Source organism: Diuraphis noxia, unplaced genomic scaffold (genome assembly GCF_037042655.1).
Source record: "Diuraphis noxia isolate RWA-SAM2 unplaced genomic scaffold, SU_Dnox_SAM2 contig0002, whole genome shotgun sequence".
In the NCBI taxonomy this organism is placed as follows: Eukaryota; Metazoa; Arthropoda; class Insecta; order Hemiptera; family Aphididae; genus Diuraphis; species Diuraphis noxia.
Genome location: NW_028301712.1, coordinates 65,546,655 through 65,571,533, shown reverse-complemented (window position 1 = coordinate 65,571,533; position 24,879 = coordinate 65,546,655). Strand labels below are relative to the sequence as shown.

At 29.6% G+C, this 24,879-nt stretch overlaps 2 protein-coding genes across 2 annotated transcripts in view; one reads left to right on the top strand and one right to left on the bottom strand.

The window, feature by feature from the left end:
• The first annotated feature begins 8,642 nt into the window (after positions 1 to 8,642).
• Positions 8,643 to 24,879, top strand: part of Dfd (homeotic protein deformed) — a 29,371-nt gene continuing 13,134 nt past the window's right edge. Inside the window, exon 1 of the mRNA XM_015516211.2 lies at positions 8,643 to 9,987. Within this exon, the coding sequence (XP_015371697.1) occupies positions 9,141 to 9,987 (847 nt within the window). The 5' untranslated portion in view covers positions 8,643 to 9,140. The remainder of the gene's footprint in view (positions 9,988 to 24,879) is intronic.
• LOC149058800 (uncharacterized) lies at positions 17,541 to 23,020 on the bottom strand. The gene is made up of 10 exons (XM_089220419.1): positions 22,892 to 23,020; positions 22,674 to 22,795; positions 22,321 to 22,522; positions 21,689 to 21,880; positions 21,170 to 21,367; positions 20,950 to 21,104; positions 20,711 to 20,876; positions 20,481 to 20,632; positions 20,078 to 20,421; positions 17,541 to 17,707 (listed from the first exon to the last, which is right to left on the bottom strand). Exons 1-9 carry the CDS (start codon positions 22,959 to 22,961, stop codon positions 20,083 to 20,085), a joined length of 1,596 nt encoding a protein of 531 aa, XP_089076545.1. The 5' UTR covers positions 22,962 to 23,020; the 3' UTR covers positions 17,541 to 17,707; positions 20,078 to 20,082.

Genomic DNA, 24,879 nt, shown 5'->3' with positions numbered 1-24,879 from the left:
CGGTATGTCGACATGATGTTATATTGACCTATAATAATAATCATATCAATCAATAGCGTATTTTAATACTACTATATAATTAATCTGATATTTTTTGCTAACATTATAAAGTTCAAGCTACCATCATATTACTTACATCAAAAAAAATTACAAATAGTAATAAATTATAATAATTAAATAATAAAGAAATAAAAGTAGATATCTTTAGAAGTAGATGCTGACAGACCGTTTCCGCTCAGAATCGTCTTTCGTATTCAATGATGCATCAAACGCGTATACCATTAAATTCAAACTCAATTAAAACAGACCCTCATCCTTTGCTATCGGCTCTAAATCGAAAAAAAAAAAAAAACTTAATACATCTACATTACAATGTCCTGCTCAATTATACGATGTAGATACACTCGAAAAATATTATTTTTATATAAATTATTGTAACAACCGATAATTAATAAGTCCTAAACCTATTTTATAGGTATATATAATATAGGTATTGATTCATTTGAATCTATTATCCCTAGTTTAATTTCTAATTTGTTTAAGTTATTTTAAACTGATATTTCTTTAAACATCGTCAACTTCTTATGTATTTATATCTTAATTTACATAGATTTTTTATATTTCACCTCAAAGGAATCTAACTACTCTAGCTTTTAACTCAGATATTTTTTCTTAAGTTTTCAATTTGTTATTCGTTTAAATTGCAAAAATTGAATAAGTAGTTTATCTTTTTTTAATAAATACATTTCTGTTACTTTATTAATTTCTATAAAACTCAATTGTATGTGTGAAATTATTTAGCGTAAGTAAACATTTCCACAAAACAATTTCAATTATTTTTGGTGAGAAAAAATCGAGACCAACAGGGTTGCCCACTTTATTTAAATAAACTTATAAACTTCAAAATAACAATTAAATTTGATCAATTTGATCAATTTGATAACTTAATAACGATAAATAAATAAAGAGACTGTGCTTACATATATACACATACATTGCCGTAACAGGAACAGGAGTATGGCCACACAAGACGGCCTTCTTCTAATCTTTTATAGAATACATTCACTGTAGTTGCGCATTGACCAAGAGATGAATGCCCTGTGTGTTTTAACAGAAGTATAGTGTTTCAATTTGACAGTTATGCTAATCTATATTTGCATTTATAATTTCGACTCACTACTTACTAGTTTTCTAGTTGTGATGACCCCGTTTTCGGCTATATTACCTAATTAATTATTGTTATCATGCTAAATTTTTGTATAGTGTTACACATTAATACTAGCTACAACATAATATATACTATATATACAGGTATACAATTTTTTTTATTTATCAATAACCGCATTAAATTGTGTATATGTAATGTAGTATACCTATTATATCGTTTTTACTGTGTATTTGTATATATTTTATTTGAAGGATGATTATTTAATAATGTGTTTTGTATATACATACATATATAGGTATACTAGCCGATACCAGTATTATATATTATATTTATGTCTATGACGCATTATACAAGCGATGACAGATCGAATTAAATCGTCACCTACTACAGCTATAGGGCTACAGCAATATAATATCATATGGGGGAATACTACGTAGGTAAACCATAAACGCAATACCTATTCGTGTGGTTGATAATTAATATTTCTAAGTCCACATACGCTGTAAACTTAATATATGGCAACCGGTGTCAACCGTGGTAATGAGAGTGCTTTTTTTTAATAACACTTAAATATAGGTATTATAAAGAGTCTAGCTTCTTCGACATTAATTATTTGGTAGAATGGAAAAATATTATGGTCTTGTTTAGTTGGGTTAAAATTAGAAATAAAAAACATGGCAATAGTATTATTTATTTAACTTGAAATGTTTAAATTTCTTTGGGATTAGATTTTTTAATCACACCTCATTATTGCAGTAAACCATAAATCCAAATATATTTGGGAAATGATTTATACATTTTTATTTATTTCTTTATATTTGTAAAATTATTGTTAATGATGAGGTTTTTATAAAATTAAGGATTAAATGTGTCTGTTGATAAAATATATTATGCGTTCATTTTCAATATTATTTTTAATTCTAAGGTTAGATTGTATAATCTAAATTCTAAATTATATTAGTTATATTACTAAACAAAATTAAATCATATTATATATTATATATAATAATTAATGTACTGTTGAATGTTATATAATACTTCATTTTATATAAAAAAATATACATATATAATATATATGTATATAATACTATTTATATAGATACTCGTAATGTTATTTGGGTAATTCTTTAATCATATCTATTTTGGATTAGATCTTGTTATTGGGCAGGAAATAGTGATATTATTCGAATATATCTTAATTTAAAATAAAATATTTATATTAATAATTATTTGCCGTTACTTGTCTGATATGTGTATATTATATATATATTTTTTTAACATTTATTAGAAAATACACAATCTGTAATAATATTTACAATAAGCATATAAGCTGAAATTACAATAATTACGAGTGCGTGAGGTGAGTAGCAACCCAGCACTCAGCAGTAACACTCGACGTATATTATATGGAAGTAATTTGTAGAATTTTTAGACTTTTGAATTTTACAATGTACCTACATTTTACATAATTTGTTATTAATATTGTTTTTGGTAGATAGGTAATGTAATATAGGCTATTTATATATAATATATTAGTATACTAAAGAACCTAAGTAGGGGGCCAAAGGCCCCTTTGACTTCCTGTTGCTGCACCCCCGACCCCAATGCTTCAATCTACTAATTTATTACAAATATGCGTATTATTATTTATAATTCAATATTCCTATTTACCTAGTGGAAGTATATATATACGATCGTCACGTAGGTACGTATATATATATATAGGGTATATAGAATAAGATGTGTTTGTATAAAATATTCACAAATTTAAGTGGTGTCATAATAAATGGAAATATATATAATATGTGTGTGTGAGAGAGTTATATCTCCCACACTGCAGGAATTGATGAGTACGATACATATCGTGAAGGATCGGACCGCGCGCGCGACCAATGATAGACGTGTCGCGAAAGCTGCTATAACGTTTCGCGCGAGAGTGATTGATTGCACGCCCATCGGAAAACGGTGGCAACGGTGGCGATGGCGATGGTGACAGGAAAAAGGGAATATAAAATAGTATAATGTATAAACGAAACGCGACGCACGCAAAAAGGGTGAGAATAATAATCATCATGATGATGATAATAACAGCGGTAGAAATATATATTATAATGTGTAAATGTGTGATGTATATAATATGTATATATATAAATGCGCGAAACCACTCTTTCTCACACACACACACACACACACACACACACACACACACATACATACACACACTCACATGCAAATACTTACACGGGGGAGAGAACGAAATGATCGACGAGTGAGTGTGTGACCAGAGTTGTGTTCGAGCTGCAGTCGATGTACTAGTCGGGTTCATTACTGTAATGAACGGTTGCGGCCGGCACGCTACAAAAACGGCAATGCAGATCGGCGGTCGAAAGGGTTTTTTCTGGTCCCTCGAGAATTATCATATACCTTCCAACATTATATATATATATATCGCTCCACACACGTACATATATATATATATGTATATCATTGTACGCTTTTAAATAGCCTGTAAGTATATATATATATATATATATATATATATATATATATATATATATATATATATATATATATATATATATATCGGTACCTATGTAATAAACGTGACTGGTCATTCATATATAAAAGTTTGTTTTTATGTATTTACCTATGCTATATATGTATAAGCACGCTTATTTAGATAGGTATATATATATTTATATAAAATATGTAGGTGATGCTGCAGATGTGTCTTTGGCTGCGAAAACGGCAATCCCGTTAATTGCTCGACGGTCTATATACAAGCGCACTGTATAGGTGTGTATATAATAATAAATGCTCTTAACGTGCTGGTCGTCATCGTTTAAAAGGATACTACATTATATATAATACCCAACGCATAATTATCTGCCACCACCCATGTTTTAATGTATATACATGTGTATACTGTATACTCAAAAACTTCAGCACACTCTTTTCCGAAGACCAGATATAAATAAAACACACACCCCACTCCAGCCATGATCATTTTGAGCGCTTAAGTTTAAGAAAATTTGCCATATAGTACTCGTATATATGCTCTAAACTTCATTAGGTTTATTTAATCTATAATGTTACACTAAACATATAGTATAATACGAGTACCTAAATTCAGTCTTATTTTATTGAATAATATTTTTTTCTTCCGTAATAATAATATATCATGTCGAAATATATCAACATAACTTCTTGTATATGCTTGATGGTTTTTTCGTTTTAATATAAGTTGAAAACTTATAGGTAGGTAGTAGGTACCTACACATTATTAATTAAACACAAACAATATATTCCTCAAATTAAAATATCATTAAATACATATTGATTTAGTACCTAGCTGTAATATCTTCTATGTAAATATAAAATATAGGAGTCTCGATTTTATGATGATATCTATCATAATATTATCAATTTTGTCAAAACAAACTATTGCACACTCGATACACCTATATACATTATCTTTATTATTTTGTATATAATGTAATTAATGTAAAAAGTTATTTTAATTATGTAGAATATAGATGCAGAAAACCTATATAATTATTACACATCTATGTAGATAATAAATTTAATATACCTACCAATAAAGGTACAAATAAAATAGTTAGTATAAATAAATATGCACATGCTAAATTATCTAATAAAGCAGCATTTAAATTACGTGCTTGTTGTCGATTGTCATATAGGGTAAATATACGTCTAATATATAGATACATATATAATTCATATTATATATTATGAAATAGTGTTATAAATAAGCTATATGTACATTATATGATATGATGTATATAAGCAAGTGACTATATTATATGTACTATGTGTATTGTGTATATATATAGTATTTATTTTTATGGTCGTTCTAGTATAACTAGAATGACGATGAAAACTGGATAAATACATATAAATACGACACGGAACATTTGTTATACAAGACTACACCGACTCCTCAAATAGGTATAATACCTATATATATATAATATATGAGTGTGTTGCGGTACTATGTAGGTTGATATATTATTATACGAGTACATCGTATACAAGAGGTTCCGGTTTACACTTTTATAGTAGTAACTGCATGATGATAGGTGTGTATACCTACATATATGTATAAAAATCGTGGGTAATCGTGTTTTACACGGATATTTGACGGCGTGTGCTGGACTTCATGGCGTCATTTACCGTCCTCTCCACGCTGTATATTATACCGCAGCTATACGCATATTTAAATTATTACAAGAAGGTAATCTATATTATAATATACTATGCACTCGCGGAACAAATCACGCACGGGCAGAAGGACGCCGGGCAGACATATTATATTGTATATAAGCGTGCACTAAAATATCATCTCGATAATATAATATATATATATAGATTTTTACAGTAAGCTATATAACTATTACAATACATTATATCCAAATATTATTATATAATATATATTTTAATTACACGCGTTTCTATAGCGTATAAGTGAACGCCTATTATATTAGAATATAGATATTAGATACACGTATTTGCAATGACGTTAAACATTATTGATACAATAATGTATATTATAGATAAAGGAGGCATATTATGTGAATATATGTAATAGGTATATTGGTGGGTTATATAGGCGTATGTATAGGGTATATTGCCGTGCTTATGGTAGAGGTGCATATTCTTATTTGCTAATGATATTAAAATATTTATTTTATAATATACCTACATATTTTATACACTTCATATCTCATTATATTACCCATACTTATATAATATGATATATGTTTAATTACTTGAAAATTATCTCAATAGTTTACATTAGATAATGTATAGAGTTATAAATTATTATAATATACCACTCTAATAAATTATGCTTTTATACGAAATGTAAAATTTGTACATATATAATAGATGGTTAGTTTTTCACAAAAAAAAAAATCAGCCTTTATACACAATAATACTTCTTGAATGTGTTGAATATTGTATTATAACTTATTAGTCCATTGCAGTCAATCACTATTATTATTATATATATATATATATACATAAACATTCATTTTAATTTATCAGTCGTAGGTAATTTTAATTTAATTCACATATATACTCGTATGTATACAATAGCTATATATATGAACATTTTATAAGTCTATTATATGATATGCAAAATAAAGCATATATAAGTATGTATAATAGGTAGGTACCTATTACCCATCTCATATTCAATGTTATAGGTTTTATCTATCAAAGCTATTAACATTTTAGTAGAAATAGGTATAATACCTAGCTGTGAGCCTTAAAATATTTTTGTTACATATACCTATATATAATATATGTACTATGTACTGTGCTTTCGTTCAATCAACTACGTGTCTATTTATAATTTATATATATAAGCTATTTCTATTATATATACCTATATAGCTAACTTTGAGACTCAGTTGTTTGATCTCCATTCACTATTTATATATTTCCTATCCAATGTAACCTAACCTAACCTAGTAACCTATATAATTTAGGTATTTATATAAAAATAAAATCGATTTTATTTTTTTGATGTAGGAAAAACTAATAATAACAGCTAGAGAACACTAAACTTTTCACCAAATATTTATATTAGCATTTTCCATATATGGTAACACTTTTGAGCTATTATTATATATAGGTATATATTTATATGGACTCGAGATATTTTTTGAATTTTGTTAATTTTTTGAAATTTATCTTGATTAAATTTTTCCACCAGGTTAAAAATAAGCTTAACAATTTAATGCAATAGATTCCTCATAAATGTATTTAATATAAGTTTAAAAATTTTACGTTTGATACACGCTATATGACACATCATCGTCGACATCATCATTGCACGAATGGGAGAGAGGAAGAATCGACATGCAGATCCAATAAGGACCGTGGCAGTTCTAAGAAGTGTGACAAGAAATGAAAAGATTTTACCGCACATAATATATTAAGGTTGTGTTAATTAAGAGTGTTCAAAATTAAAATAGGTACATACAATATATATACATAAAAATATGTTAAAGAAAGTGAAACAAAAAATCAAAATTATAAATTTTGTTTCATAATTTCAGTACACACGATTAACCGGCAATGATGGTTTCTACTATTATATCTATAACAATATATGCTCGCCAGTATCTTAAAACCATGTCGTGCTTTTTGGAACTTCCACCACCGCACTTCTTAGTCCTTACCTGACGAGATCAGTTTTACCATACTTACAAAAGTTCCTCCTATCGCCATATCTCTTGGTCCGACGTACAATAAGGCACACTTCTATACCAAACTTTCTAATCCAAACCATGACTGGCCGACCGCCTATATACCCACACAATAAACACGGTGCTGATTTCAAGGACGTAGCAGCATTTATTATATTATTATAAACTGATCTACAGACTCGTCATCTATTTATAGCTGGTCCTGATCCTATACGGCTCCTATGGCTGCTGCTGCTGTATAGTGCATACCTACCATACCTAATTATCAACGTCGAACATCACCTTTCATCCTCTATTGCTCCGAGTATTGACGGCTAAACCACAGTCGACCGTACGTGTTTTAGTGCACTACGCCGTCGTCGCGGCCCCACGAGAACCCTTTGCTGAAGGTTCGGTCGCCGCCCGGCGTCCTGCAGATCCGACAGTCCACCGCAAATCCTCTTGTTGAATTTCGTGTGCAATATGCCAGAAAGACGGTGCAGGTAATGGACATTTTCTAATTTTTCACCAGCGTTTCAAAGATTTGTACGAATTGTCCGGTTATTGCCTCTTGCAGTGATCGTGGGCCAAATAAAACTGTTGAGAAAAACGCAGCAAAAAGGCTTTAGAAAATATTACCTAATTATAATATGTTTTATATAAATAAAGAAAAATACATAATAGATTAATATTGATTTTTTTTCATAACTTATATATTTGTAATATGTACCTACCTACCTATAACTAATATAATTAATATTGCTATACAGCTACACATTCTTAATTAATGGTTATAATTTGTACAAAATACAAAGCCATTAAACGTGAAGCGAATAGCGAGTACCCACCTATGTGAAATTGTTTTCAAGAAATATCGATGGGTGAATTGGTTTTAAGATTAAACACAATCAATATAGATCATTCGTATTGTTCCATATAGGTACACTCAACAATATATTTTAATGTTATTATTGGTGCAATGTGAATAAAATATCATATTATTGTTTTTATTATTATTATTATGATTCGCGATTCATTGACGCCGAGAAAATCGGCGCGGTCGTCGCGCGGAGGACGGCAGCGTGCGCGACGTCGTTGGCGGCCTCGGCAAACATGGTAGGCGATATGGCGGCGCCCGGCGATTGGTTGACTGCCGGTCACGTGCGGGGCGTGCCTTCCGGCGTCGGTTTCCCCTCCACCAGGGTGACGGTGACGATTGCGGCGCGCACCGGCCCCGACGGCCGTCGTCACCGCCGCCGCCGCGCATCAGTATGCCCAAAACGGTGTTCCGAGTGTGTTTTCGTTTGTGTGCGCTGCCCGTAGGTATATCGTACCATATGATCGCAGGGAATAAAAAAAATCGTCTCGTCATTCGTCAGCCGTTTAATGTCGAGTGTTGTTGACTGGATCATCGTTGGAATACTTGGATATATAATAATTATATAAATACAACTCGTCGGACCACGCGTGCGTGCGAATTACCATCGTCAACGTTTCGTTCGTTTTATTTAATAATCGTTATAATATCGCCCGTATGTAACACACGTTTTTTTTTCTTTTTTTTTTTTTAAAACCCTAAGTTTGTCGGACAGCCCTTTGCCCCCGTATATCGATCACCGTCGTCGTCGTCGTATAATAGTAGTTTCGTATACTTCGTAACTCCGTACGTTTTTAACTAGGTGCAGCCGTACTCCAGGTACGCGCAGTAATTTATCGTATAATATAATATAGTGTGTGTTGTATTGAATGCGCCAACGATGAATTCGTTTCTCACGCACAACACGCTGCCGTACCATCAACCGACGCAGATGCACCAGATGATGATGGCTGAGCCCAAGTACTCGCCGCCGGACGACTACGGCAACATGCAGAACTACATGGGTTCACCAGATTTTTTCGGCAGCCCTCACCACCAGCATCACCACCACCAACATCAGCACCACCACCCCTCTCATCACGGCAATCACCTGGGCCAACAGGCACAACACGTCGGCGGTAGTGGCAGCGGTGTCGGAGGTGGCAGTGGTGGCCACCAGCAAGTGCAGGCCAGCGGTGGCGTGGGTGTCGGTAGCTCGAGTGGCCTAAACGGCGGCGGCCATTATCAGGGACACTATCAGCAACAGATCCAGGCCATGTACCCGAGCCCTGGCCAGACGCCATCGTATTACACCAGCGCGGCAACCAATTACGGCGCGTATCAGATGCACCACGGTGGACAAATGCCACTCGAGGCGCAACAACCCCCTGCATCCCTGATGCACAACGCCGTGGGGCAACAGTGCCAGGGTGGCAGCATTATACCGTCCGGGGCCGGTGGCGGCCTACAGGCGGTGGCTCTCAACGCGGTCATGTCGCACGACATCAAGGACGATTCGTCGCCATCGCCGCTGCCGTGCCACCTACAACCCAGCCCGTCATCGTCCAACCACATGTCCAACAACCCGCTGGACGGATCATGCTCTGACGACATGGATGACTGCAACACGGACACGGACGAGATGATAATGACCACCGTCAATGGGTCACCGATCATGATGGACGACAGCGAGTCTTCGGACCGGGTCATCTATCCGTGGATGAAGAAGAACCACGTGGCCGGAATGCGTAAGTCCAGATTACTTATACATATATTAGATATTAAATATTTATAAGTCTATATTGATGTTATACAACAAAGTATGCATTATCTATATTTGTAGCATTTAAGACTTTCCCAAATTTATCGATACTGGGTACAATTATTCTAATATAAATTGGTCAACGTGCTTGTATATATATACTCTATATAGCTATTATAGGTATATACCCCATCAGGGGTGGTTCCAGGAGGGGGGTCCTAGGGGTCGTGGTCATCCTCTGCAAACTCGTATTTAAAAAAATTGTTTTTTGTTAAAACAAAATGTAGGTACAAACGTAATTACTTTTAAGGTTGATGGGTAGGTGGGAATTGAGTTCACGACTTGTTTTAAAATACATCAAGTCTACTTAATATTTTATAATTACGAGTTACCATTTAGTATTCGGTCACTGTGAACTGCAAAATATCATAAGACGACGGTTTTAAGTTTAACTTTTAATTCGTAATCGATATAATTGTATAACAATATGCTCATCACGGAATATGCGTTCTCTGTTTTATACAATTATACGTCTCTATATATCTCTAATAAATATTTCAATGATGGTACCTACCTGTAATAATACGATAAATTCACGTTTACATAACTAAATATTTCAAAGCTACAACATCGAGTATATTATTACATATTTCAATGTAATATACCTGCCGCTCTTATATAATATACCTACACTACCTTGCTCCCTGCTATGGTATGTAACAATACGTTTACCATCTATTTATAGTGCAAACTATATACATGTTTCAAAAGGTCAGACGTATTTTTTTCTCACTTAATAATACGCCCCGAGTGTATCACGCAGTGCAAGTGATGCGTTTAGTGCTTACATGTGCAGGTATATACGTATGTCCATTGATACGTCATGTTCATTCATGGTGTCTGTTTTTTAGCGGTAGTTTATCGTCATTGATGCGTCCCCAGGATCTACCTGCTCATGTGTCGGGGTATTCGCAATGTCCTGTTGACATGTCGTAATACAATTGAATTGTGGTCATGAGAAGTTTGAGTTTAATAGATCACGTATTCCGTTTACATAATACACTTAACCTTATAAACGTCATTGTCGCCGAAAAGTACCTACCAATACATTATGTTTATCTAACAAAAAAACTGCGATATAAACCACCGTAACAAATTGAACAATATCACATACTGCTACAGCAAGAAGCATTATATAATCTATATTATGTTTTGGCCATTTCTCAAAAAAAAAAAAAATTGGCCACTGTCCATAATATGTATAGACACTACAGTACCACACCATAAAAACATCATCTTACCCAAAAAAAAAAAAAGGTTTTTTCTTCCTCTATTATACCTAATATATTGGCTAAATACAACTTCCTGTAATATTATACGGTTTCTTATTATATCCCTAACCCATGAATAATATCTACTAAACGATAATATCCACGTTTTGTTTTTGTTTTTTTTCGGAAACATGGAAAATTTAAATGTCTTTCTCATGCGGAATTTATGATATTATGTTAAATATTTCTAAATATTAATATTAATTGTGATAAAATATTATTATAATCATAATATAGTTGTCTTTCATACTTTCTGTCAAAATGTTGCATTATGTAATATGTATAATCTTGTAAAAGGACATTAGCCTGAAAATAAACAGTAAATAAATAGATCACAATATATTTAATCTATAATATTATTGAAAATTGTATATTCCGTTGCGCAGCTTTTTTTTGGACAACGATTATAATGACGATTTACAATTATTTTGCTTCTTGGTTTTAAATAGATAAAACTTCATCAGCATGGTACACATACCTATTCGAAATCAATGTCCCGTGGGATCATCGTATTATTCTTATATCGATTTTTAGGCCGATAATGCTGATGATTTGGACGTTTTATTGTTTGTAGGCATGGCGTCCTCGATAAGATTTGAGTAGGTACCCATATTATTATAATACTTCGAGTTTTTATAATCGGAGAGAACAACATGTATTATACCGTATAAACGCATGTGCTCTCGACGCTGCAGTGTCCGAAAGAGAGCGACCGTTGTCGTAATAGCTATAATATAATAATATGTTGTGTATAGAATATGAGATAGTCAGCGAGATAAGGCGATCGAATAGGAAACAAACGAAACAGTATTATTCGAGTTATTTTGTGTGTGTATATATATAATATATATAGTTTTATGCTGCTCTGCACGTATGGTTGACCCTGACCCCTGCTCTTGTCGGAGACTCAGCAATTAAACCGATCAGAAAGAACACAATATTGTGTGATAGGCACATATATTATATATAGGTAAGGTATATAAGAGGATAAAAATGTTTTTGAGGGATTTATATAAACATCATTGCTAAAAAAAACTCCAAGACGAAGTGACGTTGTATATATATATATTATATAATAATATGTTATGAATTTTTATGAATAATGACGTAATGCCGTTGACACAAAAACATAATACCCATCATGTGCTAAAACCTGATTTTCCTCGAGAGACAAAAAACGTTTGACAAAAAAAAACAATTTTCCAAAAATCTACTGAAACTAATTGTTAAACTTTAAAACTATATAAGATCTTAATCTGAAAAAAAATTAAGTATCTAAATAATTCAATATTTGTGGAAGTATTGAACGTTATTAATTTATTATCAATGTTATAAAACATATAGTAAGTTTTATTTTATTTTTATTTTTTACTATGCTTACATAGGAGATTTTTTGAATGATAGTTGGTGTCATATTATAAATCTATTCATACCTTCATGTAGAAGGTATTTCATAAATGATTTAGGTAATACAAACATTAGTCGTTTTATGTATTATTGTTCATTAATTCTAAAAATGAGATAGGTAGGTTAAGATGTTAACTCATTCTAGTTCATTCGTCATAAAATAATATCTTTTTTTTTTAAATATAATGATATATAATACATTATTTTGTGGTGATATAATTTATAGTGGTTTTTAAACGTTTAATATGAAACTTGGTACCTACCTTTAACCCATATATATCACTATTATAATATATATGTAATAGGTACAGTGTTCTTGACATAAGAGTTCATTTCGTCTGATAAAATAAGTAATATTATGTATAATAATATGATTGTACTAACCATAAAGATAATACTCGCTGATAATATTTACGAGCAAAATCGGTCGTGGTATACCTACATAATATTATAATATAATATACTGCAAGATACGATGGAAAACCATCATCGGCCGTCGAGACACGTGACATTGACGGAGATTTTTCGCACGCACTTGACCGTTCCTCCGTGTTTAAAGACATTGCGACCGCCCTCTCGAAACCGACGAGTCATCATGTTAGTTTCACGCGATTGTCTATCACGTTTATAATATGTTTGTACTCGTTCGTTCGTTTGTCGGCACACTCTATAGTCGATCGTCAACAGTCTGAGTAGGTATCTCGCGTGCGATGTTCACTGTATTTGGCCATATATATATAATATACTGCAGGGTTAAGTTATATAGTATTGTATTGTAATTATTATTTATACTTTGTTACGACTACATAACTGTCGTCATATTTTATAGTCACCATCATCATATTTAAGAGGTGGACGGATGATCACCAGGTTCGATTCTCTTTATATTTATAAGATTACATACTCGTAAACCATGTTAATTGGCAATTAATATAGGGTATGTATATCATTATGCACAGTGACAAAAATTTATTATGCTTTCCTCTGATCAATCGTTAATAAGAATGCAGTACCTACCTTTCTATATCATATCATTATTCCTCTTATTCTTCAATGGATTCGATTATCTTGTGCAGTATATAATATATATAACCGAAATCGGTATGACGTGATCGATATGACTTTATTGATATACGAATAAATTAGAAACCACAGCTGACCTTCTGATACAACTTTGACAATTTCACGCAAATATTTATCAATTATTAAATAACTCAATAATATTTATACCTTTACAATAACCTGCAGGTATCTAAAAACTGTAGATTTTTTTCTTTATATTATAAATTCGTATAGATATTAAATTGTGTAGATCGCATTCTATTTTAGATTCATTTAAATTCTGTTAATTTTTAATTTAGAATTCAATTCTGAAAATATACAGCATAGGTATCACTACAAATTGTACACTAGCTAAACAAATTGAGAAACAAAAATAATTAGCTTTGCGTGAAACCGTTCAAGTTTTATCGGGACGTTAGTAGTTCCTAAGTTGTAAAAGAGTACTTGTCAATCTGACGATGTGCTTGTTTTTAGTAGTATACCTTACCTATCGTATAAAAGTATAACCATAGGCTATAGTATGAAATGCAGCAGCTATACAAAACTGCCATAACTCATTGTCCTGTTTAAAAGCTTTGAATGAAACAAAAATTCAAACAAATTGCTATACACAGAAATTAGTATACATTAAATTATACTTTTTAAACTTTTATTTCATTCTTTTGTATATTTAACATGACTAAAATATTTTTTATTTCTCAACGTAACCATATCTTTGAATAATACAACTTACATTCACATGTCAATAATATTTTGATATTTTATATATGATATTAAATTAATTATAATAAATTCATAATTATATATTATGTTTTAATTCACAAAACAAATGACCACGCATTGTGGAAAAATTAATGTCAAATTGAAAAGATCATTTCATAAAATTAACAACTTTTATCAAAAGATTGATTTCGAGGAATTGGCTATGACCACTATATAGGTCACACAATAACTAGGTATGACGAAAGACGAAAATAGAAAGATGCATAGTATATAGTACCTGATATTATGCACCTTGATTTATATACACGGTGCAGTTTGCGTTCTGCAGCGCATATATCCATGTGATATGTTAGACCTTTGAATTGTTATTTTGTGTTTCATACTTTCATTTGGAATGGTTGCAAATTATAATTTTTGGCACTATAACTATAAAGAAAAATATATTACAATTATTGCAGCAGTAGGTAGCATATGAGACAACGCAAAAGCTATAGTTTATACCTATATATAAAGCTTCAACATTTATTAAGTGATATGAACCCCTAAAAATTATTAATGAAAATTCCCATTCATGAAACCATTAGTATTATGCTTCAAATATTGTATATACATATGAGTTTTTACTTATACAGTTATACCTAAAACGCTTGTATTGTATACTTTACCTGGAATATGATCGTTCTTCTGGTTGTTATATGCCAAGACGAGGTGTTTTAGGAGATAATACAATGTAAATAGTTTGAAACGTGGTCATTTGAGTTGAATCTGTATAAGGTAAAATCGAATTTACTAAAAAGAATGCATATTTAAAATGTATTATTATATTAGTTATAACTGTCTAGATTTCGTTTATAAAATAGTATTTTTAATAGAAAAACTGAACAATAATATTACAGCAGCTATACAGAAATTTGAATCGCAATAATTGGTATTATCGATAACGATCCTCATGGCACACTACTATATTTTTAACTTAAAATTACTTACGATTTTTAATTGTTATGATAATTGACTAATCAATTTTTATTTCATACATTTTGTCAGCAATTATTTACGAATTTTTTTCATTTGTCAAAACTAAATCGATTTTTCTTTTGATTGACAACAAAAACACGCATCACACAAATCCACACTGTCACATTACCACATTTAGGTGCGTGTCAAGTACCTAAACTATTTTAGTTAAATTAGTAAAATAACTAGGTACGTATACTATTAATATATAATTATACTGATTAGGAATAAGATATAGGTACCTATATATAGTAACAAACTTACAATCATTAAAATGTTAATTCTATTTTCGCTTCGAAATTCAATATAGATCAAATTATTGAATTGCTTAGTTATTTACAATCTTCATAGCCCAATAAGAGTTTGATGATTTAGTAGTTTTCTTTCATAAACATATTTTAATATCGTATAATATACTCCCTAGATAGTAGACCAGAATTAACCAAAACTATCATTACATGAATAATATATATTTTAAACCATAATCAGAGCTGTATAGTGAGATAAACCCGACCTCGCGCGGGGATTATACTTTGGGGCCCCACTATTTTAGACCACCTTTCGTTAACTTTTTCAAGTAACTGTTATTCGTCATGTTCATCAAATTCTTATTTTTTCTTTAGTTCACAAAAATAAAATTGAGTAATTCCAAATATCTGGGTCCTTATTTTTTATCAGGCACGGTGGAAATTCCTTCCATTCTTCCTCTCGTCAGATCTGATCATAATATATGTGCATACATTATACTGATACAAATTCCACATGAGAATGTATATTGTAATGCACTGTGCGTGAATCCGGTGAAAACGAAATGGTCAGTGCTTGTCGAACTATTGCTGCAGCTGAACACATCATGTGCATACGTTATGTTTACCTCTGCACGCATTTAGTTATACGTCTGGAGAAAATATTGCAATTAAAATATAGATACCTGCATTATAATATACAGTATAATGTATACACGGAAAAAAATATTTAGTTGAGTCAACCAAAATTATATTTATTTCAAATATAAAAAATAGTTGCCTGGGGGACAGCTATAAAATTAGCTCATGTTACTAATACGATTTAGTTGAACAATTATAGTTGAAATAGCAATACATATTATAGTTGAATTACTTACAGAACTATCCACAAAATAATAGCCATTTCTATTAAAATAAATAGTTAAATCTGTTATCATACTTAATAGGGCCAACTAAAGTATTTGTTTGTTTTGACTATAATATATTTAAATTATAGGAATATCTACTATTTTTATTGAATATACCAACTAAAATTATAGTTACTTTTCTAGGACATTTATATTTATTACAGCTATAATATATAGTAACAATAACTATTTTTTATTTGCAGCCCACCTCCCCCACCGCCAAAATTTATTTTTGATATTATAAACTATAAAAGCACGTGTTATCTTATATAGGTATATATTTATTGTAAGAATGTACCTCCCCCTAAACTATTATATTATGGTTGTGTAAATTAAATAAATTAAATAAATATAAGTGTACAATCAATAAAAACTTTTTATTTGAAATTATTTCCATAAAACATTGGCTTGCTTTACTGCCATTAAACAAATAATAATAGGTAAATAAAAAACATATTTTATAAAGATAATACAATAGATAGATATTAATATTATATATAGAGATACATATAACATAAACAAAAGTAAAACATTGGCTTACTGTATTGCCATTAAACAAATAAAATTTAAAAAAAAACAACATATATATGTTAATTATATATTATAATATGAACAAAAGTAAAATATTGATTTGCTTCATTGCCCTTACACAAATAATAATAGTTAAATAAAAACATATTTTATAAAGATAATACAATAGATAGATATTAATATTATATATATATAGAGATACATATAATATAAACAAAAGTAAAACATTGGCTTACTGTATTGCCATTATACAAATAAAATTTAAAAAAACATATATCTATGTAGATATAACATATAACAAATTATTTATAAGGGGATAAAAGTTAAATCTGAGCCTGATACACGGACTTCGTGTGACCTTTGATGAAATTGTTCCAAACAAATACAAACGTATTTAGGTATAGGGGTAACATTAAACGCTTGATAATGCTCATCAAAATAATTTGTTTTAAATAGTTGGCATATTGCAAATGGTAGGTTGACATCTGTAATAAAAATATGTTTTATTAATCCAAACGATGGTAACATATCTTCAATTTCACAAGCATTTATCACTATACACATATTTTTACAATTAAATACAATATTTTTTATTTTTACCCAAGAAACAAATATTATATTATCATTAGAGAAATCAAAATTATTAGTCATAAAATTAATATTACAATTATTATAAAACTGCAATGTTAACTCATTCAACTTTAAAACCCGTCCAACTTCCATATTTATTGTGTAAAAGTTATCATTTGAAGACAAAAAATTGTGAGACAGTTTTAATTGATGTTTAAGAGATAATGTATATTGTATATTTTTCCGTGAAGTAATTGCATGAGCAGTGTCTTTGAGCTCCTTATGCTTGGCTTCAAAGCGCATTGACCAAAAAAGGGCCAGTGGCCCAGATTTTTGAATTATTAATGGATAGTGAACCATATGATGATGTTTGGGTTTGAGATTAGAGCGAAATAATCTTAAATATAATTGGTGATGTTCTGAAATTAGTGTCTTAAGAAGTACTGAGTCAGATAATCTTACAGATTTACATAAAATAATATCTAGAATTTTTTTTAGTATTTTGTATAATTCCCATAAATCTGAATCTTCTGGAATAAGATCCCCGATAATTAACCCTAAATATCGTGTAAAACATAGCATTTCCGATGCTGACATTCTGATTAATCCTTGACGACGAAGGATTTCGGAAGATAATAATGTAGGTCTATTACGGATATCTGAGCCATAATTAAATGCTTCGATTCGGTTGTTTAAAGTTTCAATAGAAAAGTAATTGAAATCAAAAATCATTAGTTTTAGAATCAAACCAATATCAAATTTACAAACCCCTTCCAACATATCGTGCATTATATCTACACTGAAATTGTCTGTTACTGTGAACGAAATTAAATCATTCCATACGCAACGCTCTTTGATTCCAGTGTAAGACAAGTCATTGAGAAGAAGATCAGAAGCATAATTAATTTTATTTCTCATCATGTCATCGAGTTGTTGTCTTTGTACATGACAAACTTGTTTTGGACATCTGCAAAATCTACATGGATATTTAGCTACAAAACTTTCCGAAAATCCTAATATGGAGTGAAGACCTAGATTATCTCCAAGAATTAATCCAACAGAAAAATAAATATGATGTACTTTATCATTAATTTTTAGATCTATTCCACTAGTTTCTAAAAAGTTAAGTTCTGCTATAAGGTCTTTAAATACTAATATATTTCCATATTCTTTTTTATCATCAGTTTTAAATAAAGAAGCTAAAAAAATATTGTCTATAGAAGAAGCCAATTCAGGTGGTAAACAAGCTAATGATATATATACAGCACCTAGCTTTTGAGAACCTGAATGGGAACCCAATGGATCATTTACCTCAAAGTCATCAAAATAGACAAAAAGAGGAAATATCTTTTTACCATCATGTATTTTTAACTTTTCTTTCCATAATTCAGATTGAATGAAGCTATACATAATAGGACCTTTATATGATTGCAATGAATCAACATAACTAAGTAACATATTAAAAAAATTGGAATGTTCAAACAGTTTTTTAAATACTTGTCTTAGGGGAATCAAAGTTATTTTTACTTCTTTAGGTTCTAGTACAACAACACCGTTACGAAGTCGATCATTTAGTGTATTTGCTATTACAATTTGATTTGGTTTAATCAATAAACCAACTTCATCTAAATGTTTAAACCGCAAATACTCTGTTTGAATATTACAAAAAGGGTCAGAGAAACTTGATAGTGCATTTGAAATTGAAGATAGGTCAGAAATAACATCAGTTATATCAGTTTTTGAAATACAATCATTTATTTTTAACTGTAGTATAGATATAAATGAGCTATTAAATTGTTTTATATCATCAAGAAGGGTATCAACTTTGTTTCTAGGAATCGAACTACAGCTATACCACTTTGAAGCCAATTGAATTGCATTTTTTGTTAATAATTTATTCAGAAAATCATCAGTTATAATTATATCACTAGTTTCATTGCTATTAACTGTACCACATGTACCAGATGTACCTTCTGTAAAGTGTCTTTCTAGTGGATTTAAAAGTGAACTATTGGGATCTATTAAATTCGTTGCAGTTAAAAGTGAATCTGTTTCTAAGGAAAATGAATGGCTATTTATATGTTTTTTAAAAGAGTTTAAACTACCAAAGGTTCTAAAACAATCAGGTTCTTTACATACAAACTCTTTTATAGTTTTCACATCATGAAAAATATTTAAATGCACAAATAAATGAACGGGAATTTGAAAATGTTCATTACATACAAAACAAATGGGCATTTTAATTTTTTTTTGATAAATTATAGAAAGAGAAACTTACTACTTACAATTACTAATTATTGATATCTTTAAGTAAACTTTTAACGGACAAAAATTGTTGATCAGATTTGCTTGCAGATTGAATTCCATAAAAATATATTTGGAAGAATGTCCACACTTGCTTAGCTTCTACTGGGTACTCCAAATTCAATGTGTGAAAACTCTTGAAGCACACATCAAATGCTTTTATGACTGTTTCGAGCTTAAAATATGTATCTTCAATAACTGCGTAGTATGCAATTTCTGGCGTAGTAGAAGAACCAACAACAACCACATATGGTTGCACAGTTAATCCGAGTGAAAAGGCTCTTTCAATTTTTGCGGAATTTAGCGACTTTAGCTCATTGACATTCTAAACAATAATGAAAATTTAATTAATATTTAATAAACTTAATCAATAATTATACTAACAATTATGTTAACAATAAATGCAGCTTCCTGTTCTAATTTTGAAGGTTTGTGGTTTATACGTGTTGACGATGAACCATTTATTTTTTTAATTACAGTGGACACAGGTTGAAATAAATGTGGCAGTATATTAAATGCAGCTATATCATCATCACCTAATCAAATAAGATCAAAATAAATTATAAATTAAACATCGACAATTATTGTTAATACTATTATTATTAATAACTAGCCTAGTTTAACTGGCGTGAAAAGCTGTTGTAATAATAATTCCTCTTGAGAGCCCAAATAAGGTTTTTTAATTTTCAACATTTTTTTTAAATTTTCTTTAAAACATTCAAATTTATTGAGCAATCCCATTTCCTTTGTAGGAAACAACTGAATAAAATCAATTTCAATCTAAAATAGATAAGAAACTAAGATAGGTAATAAAATTAATTTACCTAAATTATTTTAAAATTTTAACACTTGCCAGTAAATAACCAGTTGGTTTAGTCAGACCTGGAAAAAGTTTAATGTTATTTAAGGACTGGTTAAACCTAAAATTTGATGTTTCTTTCCAAAGTTTAACTAAAGTAGTTTCGGGTTGAATATTATTTTTTAACCAATTTATAGAATCTTCAAAATCTATGACATAAATTACATAAAATATTAATATTGAGTTAATACTTATGTTTAAAATATAAAACTACCATGTTCGACAAAATTAGTATTTTCAACTGTCTCAGAATGGTTTCTTTTTTTATTTGGAGTAATTCTTTTCATTTCTTTTTTTAAATGACAATATTTGTCATACAATTTGCCTCTATTTGGAGTAATTTTGTCCCCTACTTTCAAATAAGGAATAAAATAAGTTTCCCAACTTTCAGTTGGGAACAACTCTTCAATACCTTATTAAAAAAAAAAAAAAAATAAAAAAAATAAATTAATAGTTCTTAAAAAATTAGATAATAGATAGATTGTTTTAATAAAAGTTCTTAGCATTAACACTAGGTACCATCAAGGTAGCAAAAGGTTTAAAAAAAAAAAAAATATTTTATATGGACTGTTCACCACAATTTTTTTCAATAATCCTTTTTCACTTCAAGGCAGTTTATAACAGCAAAATTAAAAAATGATGTATAATATATAGTATAATATGAAATATACCTAATATAGGTAATACCATATACTACCTATCAAAGTAATTTGAAATTTCAAATATATAATACCTTTTGCTAATTCCGTAAATTGAACCTTGTCAAGTTTTATTGTCTTTTGTATACGATCTTTAATTATTACTGATGATAATTTATTTCTCATTGATTGATTTAAATAACCACATGAACCATAGAAACTTAAAACACACTTTCCATCATGATATTGTTCCAATAAATGTTTAATGTTTGTGGTCAATGTTGATACTAATAATTAATAAATTTATAAGAAATAAGGATACATAATATAATACATAATATACATAATATTTAAAAAATATAAATACAGTTTAAATTTTGGATAAAACTATTAATGTAATTCAATTTATATACTTAACTATAATTTGGTAATTTAGATTATTTAATATAATACATTTTAGAATTATTATGCAAATGGTAGATTTATTATTCGTATTTATGAGTAAATTAAAATACTATGAATAGGTAGGTTGTCATTTTTGTAATAATTTTGTATTGATAGCTAAATAGTACTATATGTTATTCCTAAGTTAATAATTTGTAAATTCTAAGTTTTAATAACAGAAGATAGGTAGGTAATTCAAATAAAAAAAAAAATAATAATAATAATTTGTAATTTAGAAATCAGATAGTTATTTAAATATCAAAATGTATGAAATAAATTTTACCTGAAGAATATTCATTATGTTTTTTAGTAATACTCGTGTTTGAAGACACTAATGCACTATCATTTAATGAAATTTCCTCCTCAACAACATTGTTGTCAAATGGTAATAATATATTATCTGTATCTGTTACTTCAAATTCCAAATTGTCCCAATCAATTGCAGGGTGTTTTGGTTGTAATTCAATTTTTTGAACATTTAAATTCTAAAATATTAGAAGAGTTGTATGAGAAAATACAAGATAGTTACATTATTTCCTAAAAATAAATTTATCAGATAAACCAAAAACAATCTTTTCACAATTCCCCCCTCTTTTCTGAATATATAAAATAAAAAACTCCTTTAGGAGTTCATACTTTTAGATCTTTTAATTCTCCAAGTTTTTTTAAAAATACTGAGCGTTGACCAATCTTGGGAAACAATTGTGTGATCATAGTTTCAGTTAAATTTAATAATGCCATTTCATTTATTTCTTCATCTAAATAAAATATACAATTTATTATTTGAATAGGTGCTATATTAGAATAATGGTACTTTTTATGCCTAATTTAAATTAAGCTTTTAATTATGGTACCTTTAAAAACTTCAATGATTTCTGTCGAGAATCCCCATTCTTTCAATTTTGACTCTGTATATAAATCCATATCTAATATAACACTAAAAATAGATCAATTTTATAAAACAAATATTCAAAATATCATTGAAGAGAATACTTTTAAGTTTTATTAATGGGTAAATTATAATTTTTTTTTTATTTTAATAAATTTGTAGGTAGGTACATAAAAAAGAATATTATTTATAAACAATTAATAAAATCATGGCTGACTTTCAATAGTGTAACTAATACATTAGGTACCTACGTTATTATATATTTTTTTAAATACCTAGGTATTTTAATTGAGTAAGTATTTAAATAATGATTTAGGTACTTGCATTTATTGTAAGTTTAAAAAAGTGTAATGTTAAATGTTGATAAATTGATAAACTATATTTTTGTAATTAACTGATGTGTACTAACATTGATTCATAACATCACAACATTCATAAAGATATTATAATTAGTTTTACAGCATCCAATCGATGGGATAATTGATAGGATATCTAATCATGTTAAAATATGACTATTGTCTATTATGACTTAATATTTATTAAACAATTATTCTAAACTTTTAAACAGGTTAATGATATTTAAATTATATTTACATATTAGGTTTTCCTAATATTTGAAACTAAAACACTAACTTATCAATCTTAATGAGTAGGTAATGCCATTTAGACTGTAGTTATAATATAAGTATCCATATAGCCTTATATGTAGCATAATATAAATACAATAAATGTTGCGTAAGTAGCATATTTAACGAGTAGGTACAAGTTACTACTGAAGACATAGATTTTGGTAATAACTAATAACTAATAGGTAGGTATAGTAAAACAAATAAACTTACCTCAAGGCTCAAGTAGAAACTCACACTTTCTTCAAACAATTTGTTTTATAGTGTATAATTACTTATACAGATAATAGATATAGTGTTATACTTATAAACGATTACAGATCCAACTTAACTTCGGATAGTGCAATTAAAAGAAAACGCGAGAAACAATATTAGCACTATGGTAAAATAGTAAAATAGGTACACCGTTCACTCCGGTTCACAACGAAATTATTGTATTTCCTTATTAATATACCTCGATTAATACAATACGTAATGGTCGACAACGGACACACGATGTTTAAAAGCGGCATACACATCGGGAATTAGCCATGGATGTAGACATGTAGTTGGTAGGGTAGTTAGTTGGGTAGCGGTGGGGGGCGGGTAGAGGTTCGACGATAACGGAATATTTAGCTTTCTAAAAATAAACTATAATTTTGATATAAATTATAGTTGAAACGACTAATATTTATAGTAGATACAACTAAACTGTTTTTATACTAAATCTTAGCCGAGATAAATAGTAACTGTAACTAAATAATAGTAATTGTACCTATAATTTTTCAACTATGACACTTTAGTAATACTTGCTAAATTTAATTAGTAACAATAACTAAAATATAGCGATACCACCTACAATTTGAATAGCTATAATTTTATAGTAATTTTTTTTTTCCGTGTAAGTGTAAAAGTTATTCAAATACTGTACGTATAAGATACATAGATAGTTCTATACTGCTGTAGGTGGCAATGACCGCTAAAATGATGGAAAGTTGCGTATATATAGTGACTATATAGTATAATAATATACGCAACTACTATATACCTACACATCATCATACTCGAATGTGATGACGCCTAGCAGTTTTGGATTATTATTTGACCGGTACACAATAATACATAATATGATCACATTATTATGTGGTTTTTAATTATTTTCGAAAAAATTTTCATTGATTTGCTTTGCCCGTCGTTTAGGATGTTAATACGGAAGATATACAAAGAGATTATCGTCCAGCTCTGCAGTGGCTCATTCCGTCCACTATGATATCTTGATAAAGAATTTTGCAGTATATTATTATTGTAATACTGAAGCATGTTATAATTTATATCGAATCATTGCATA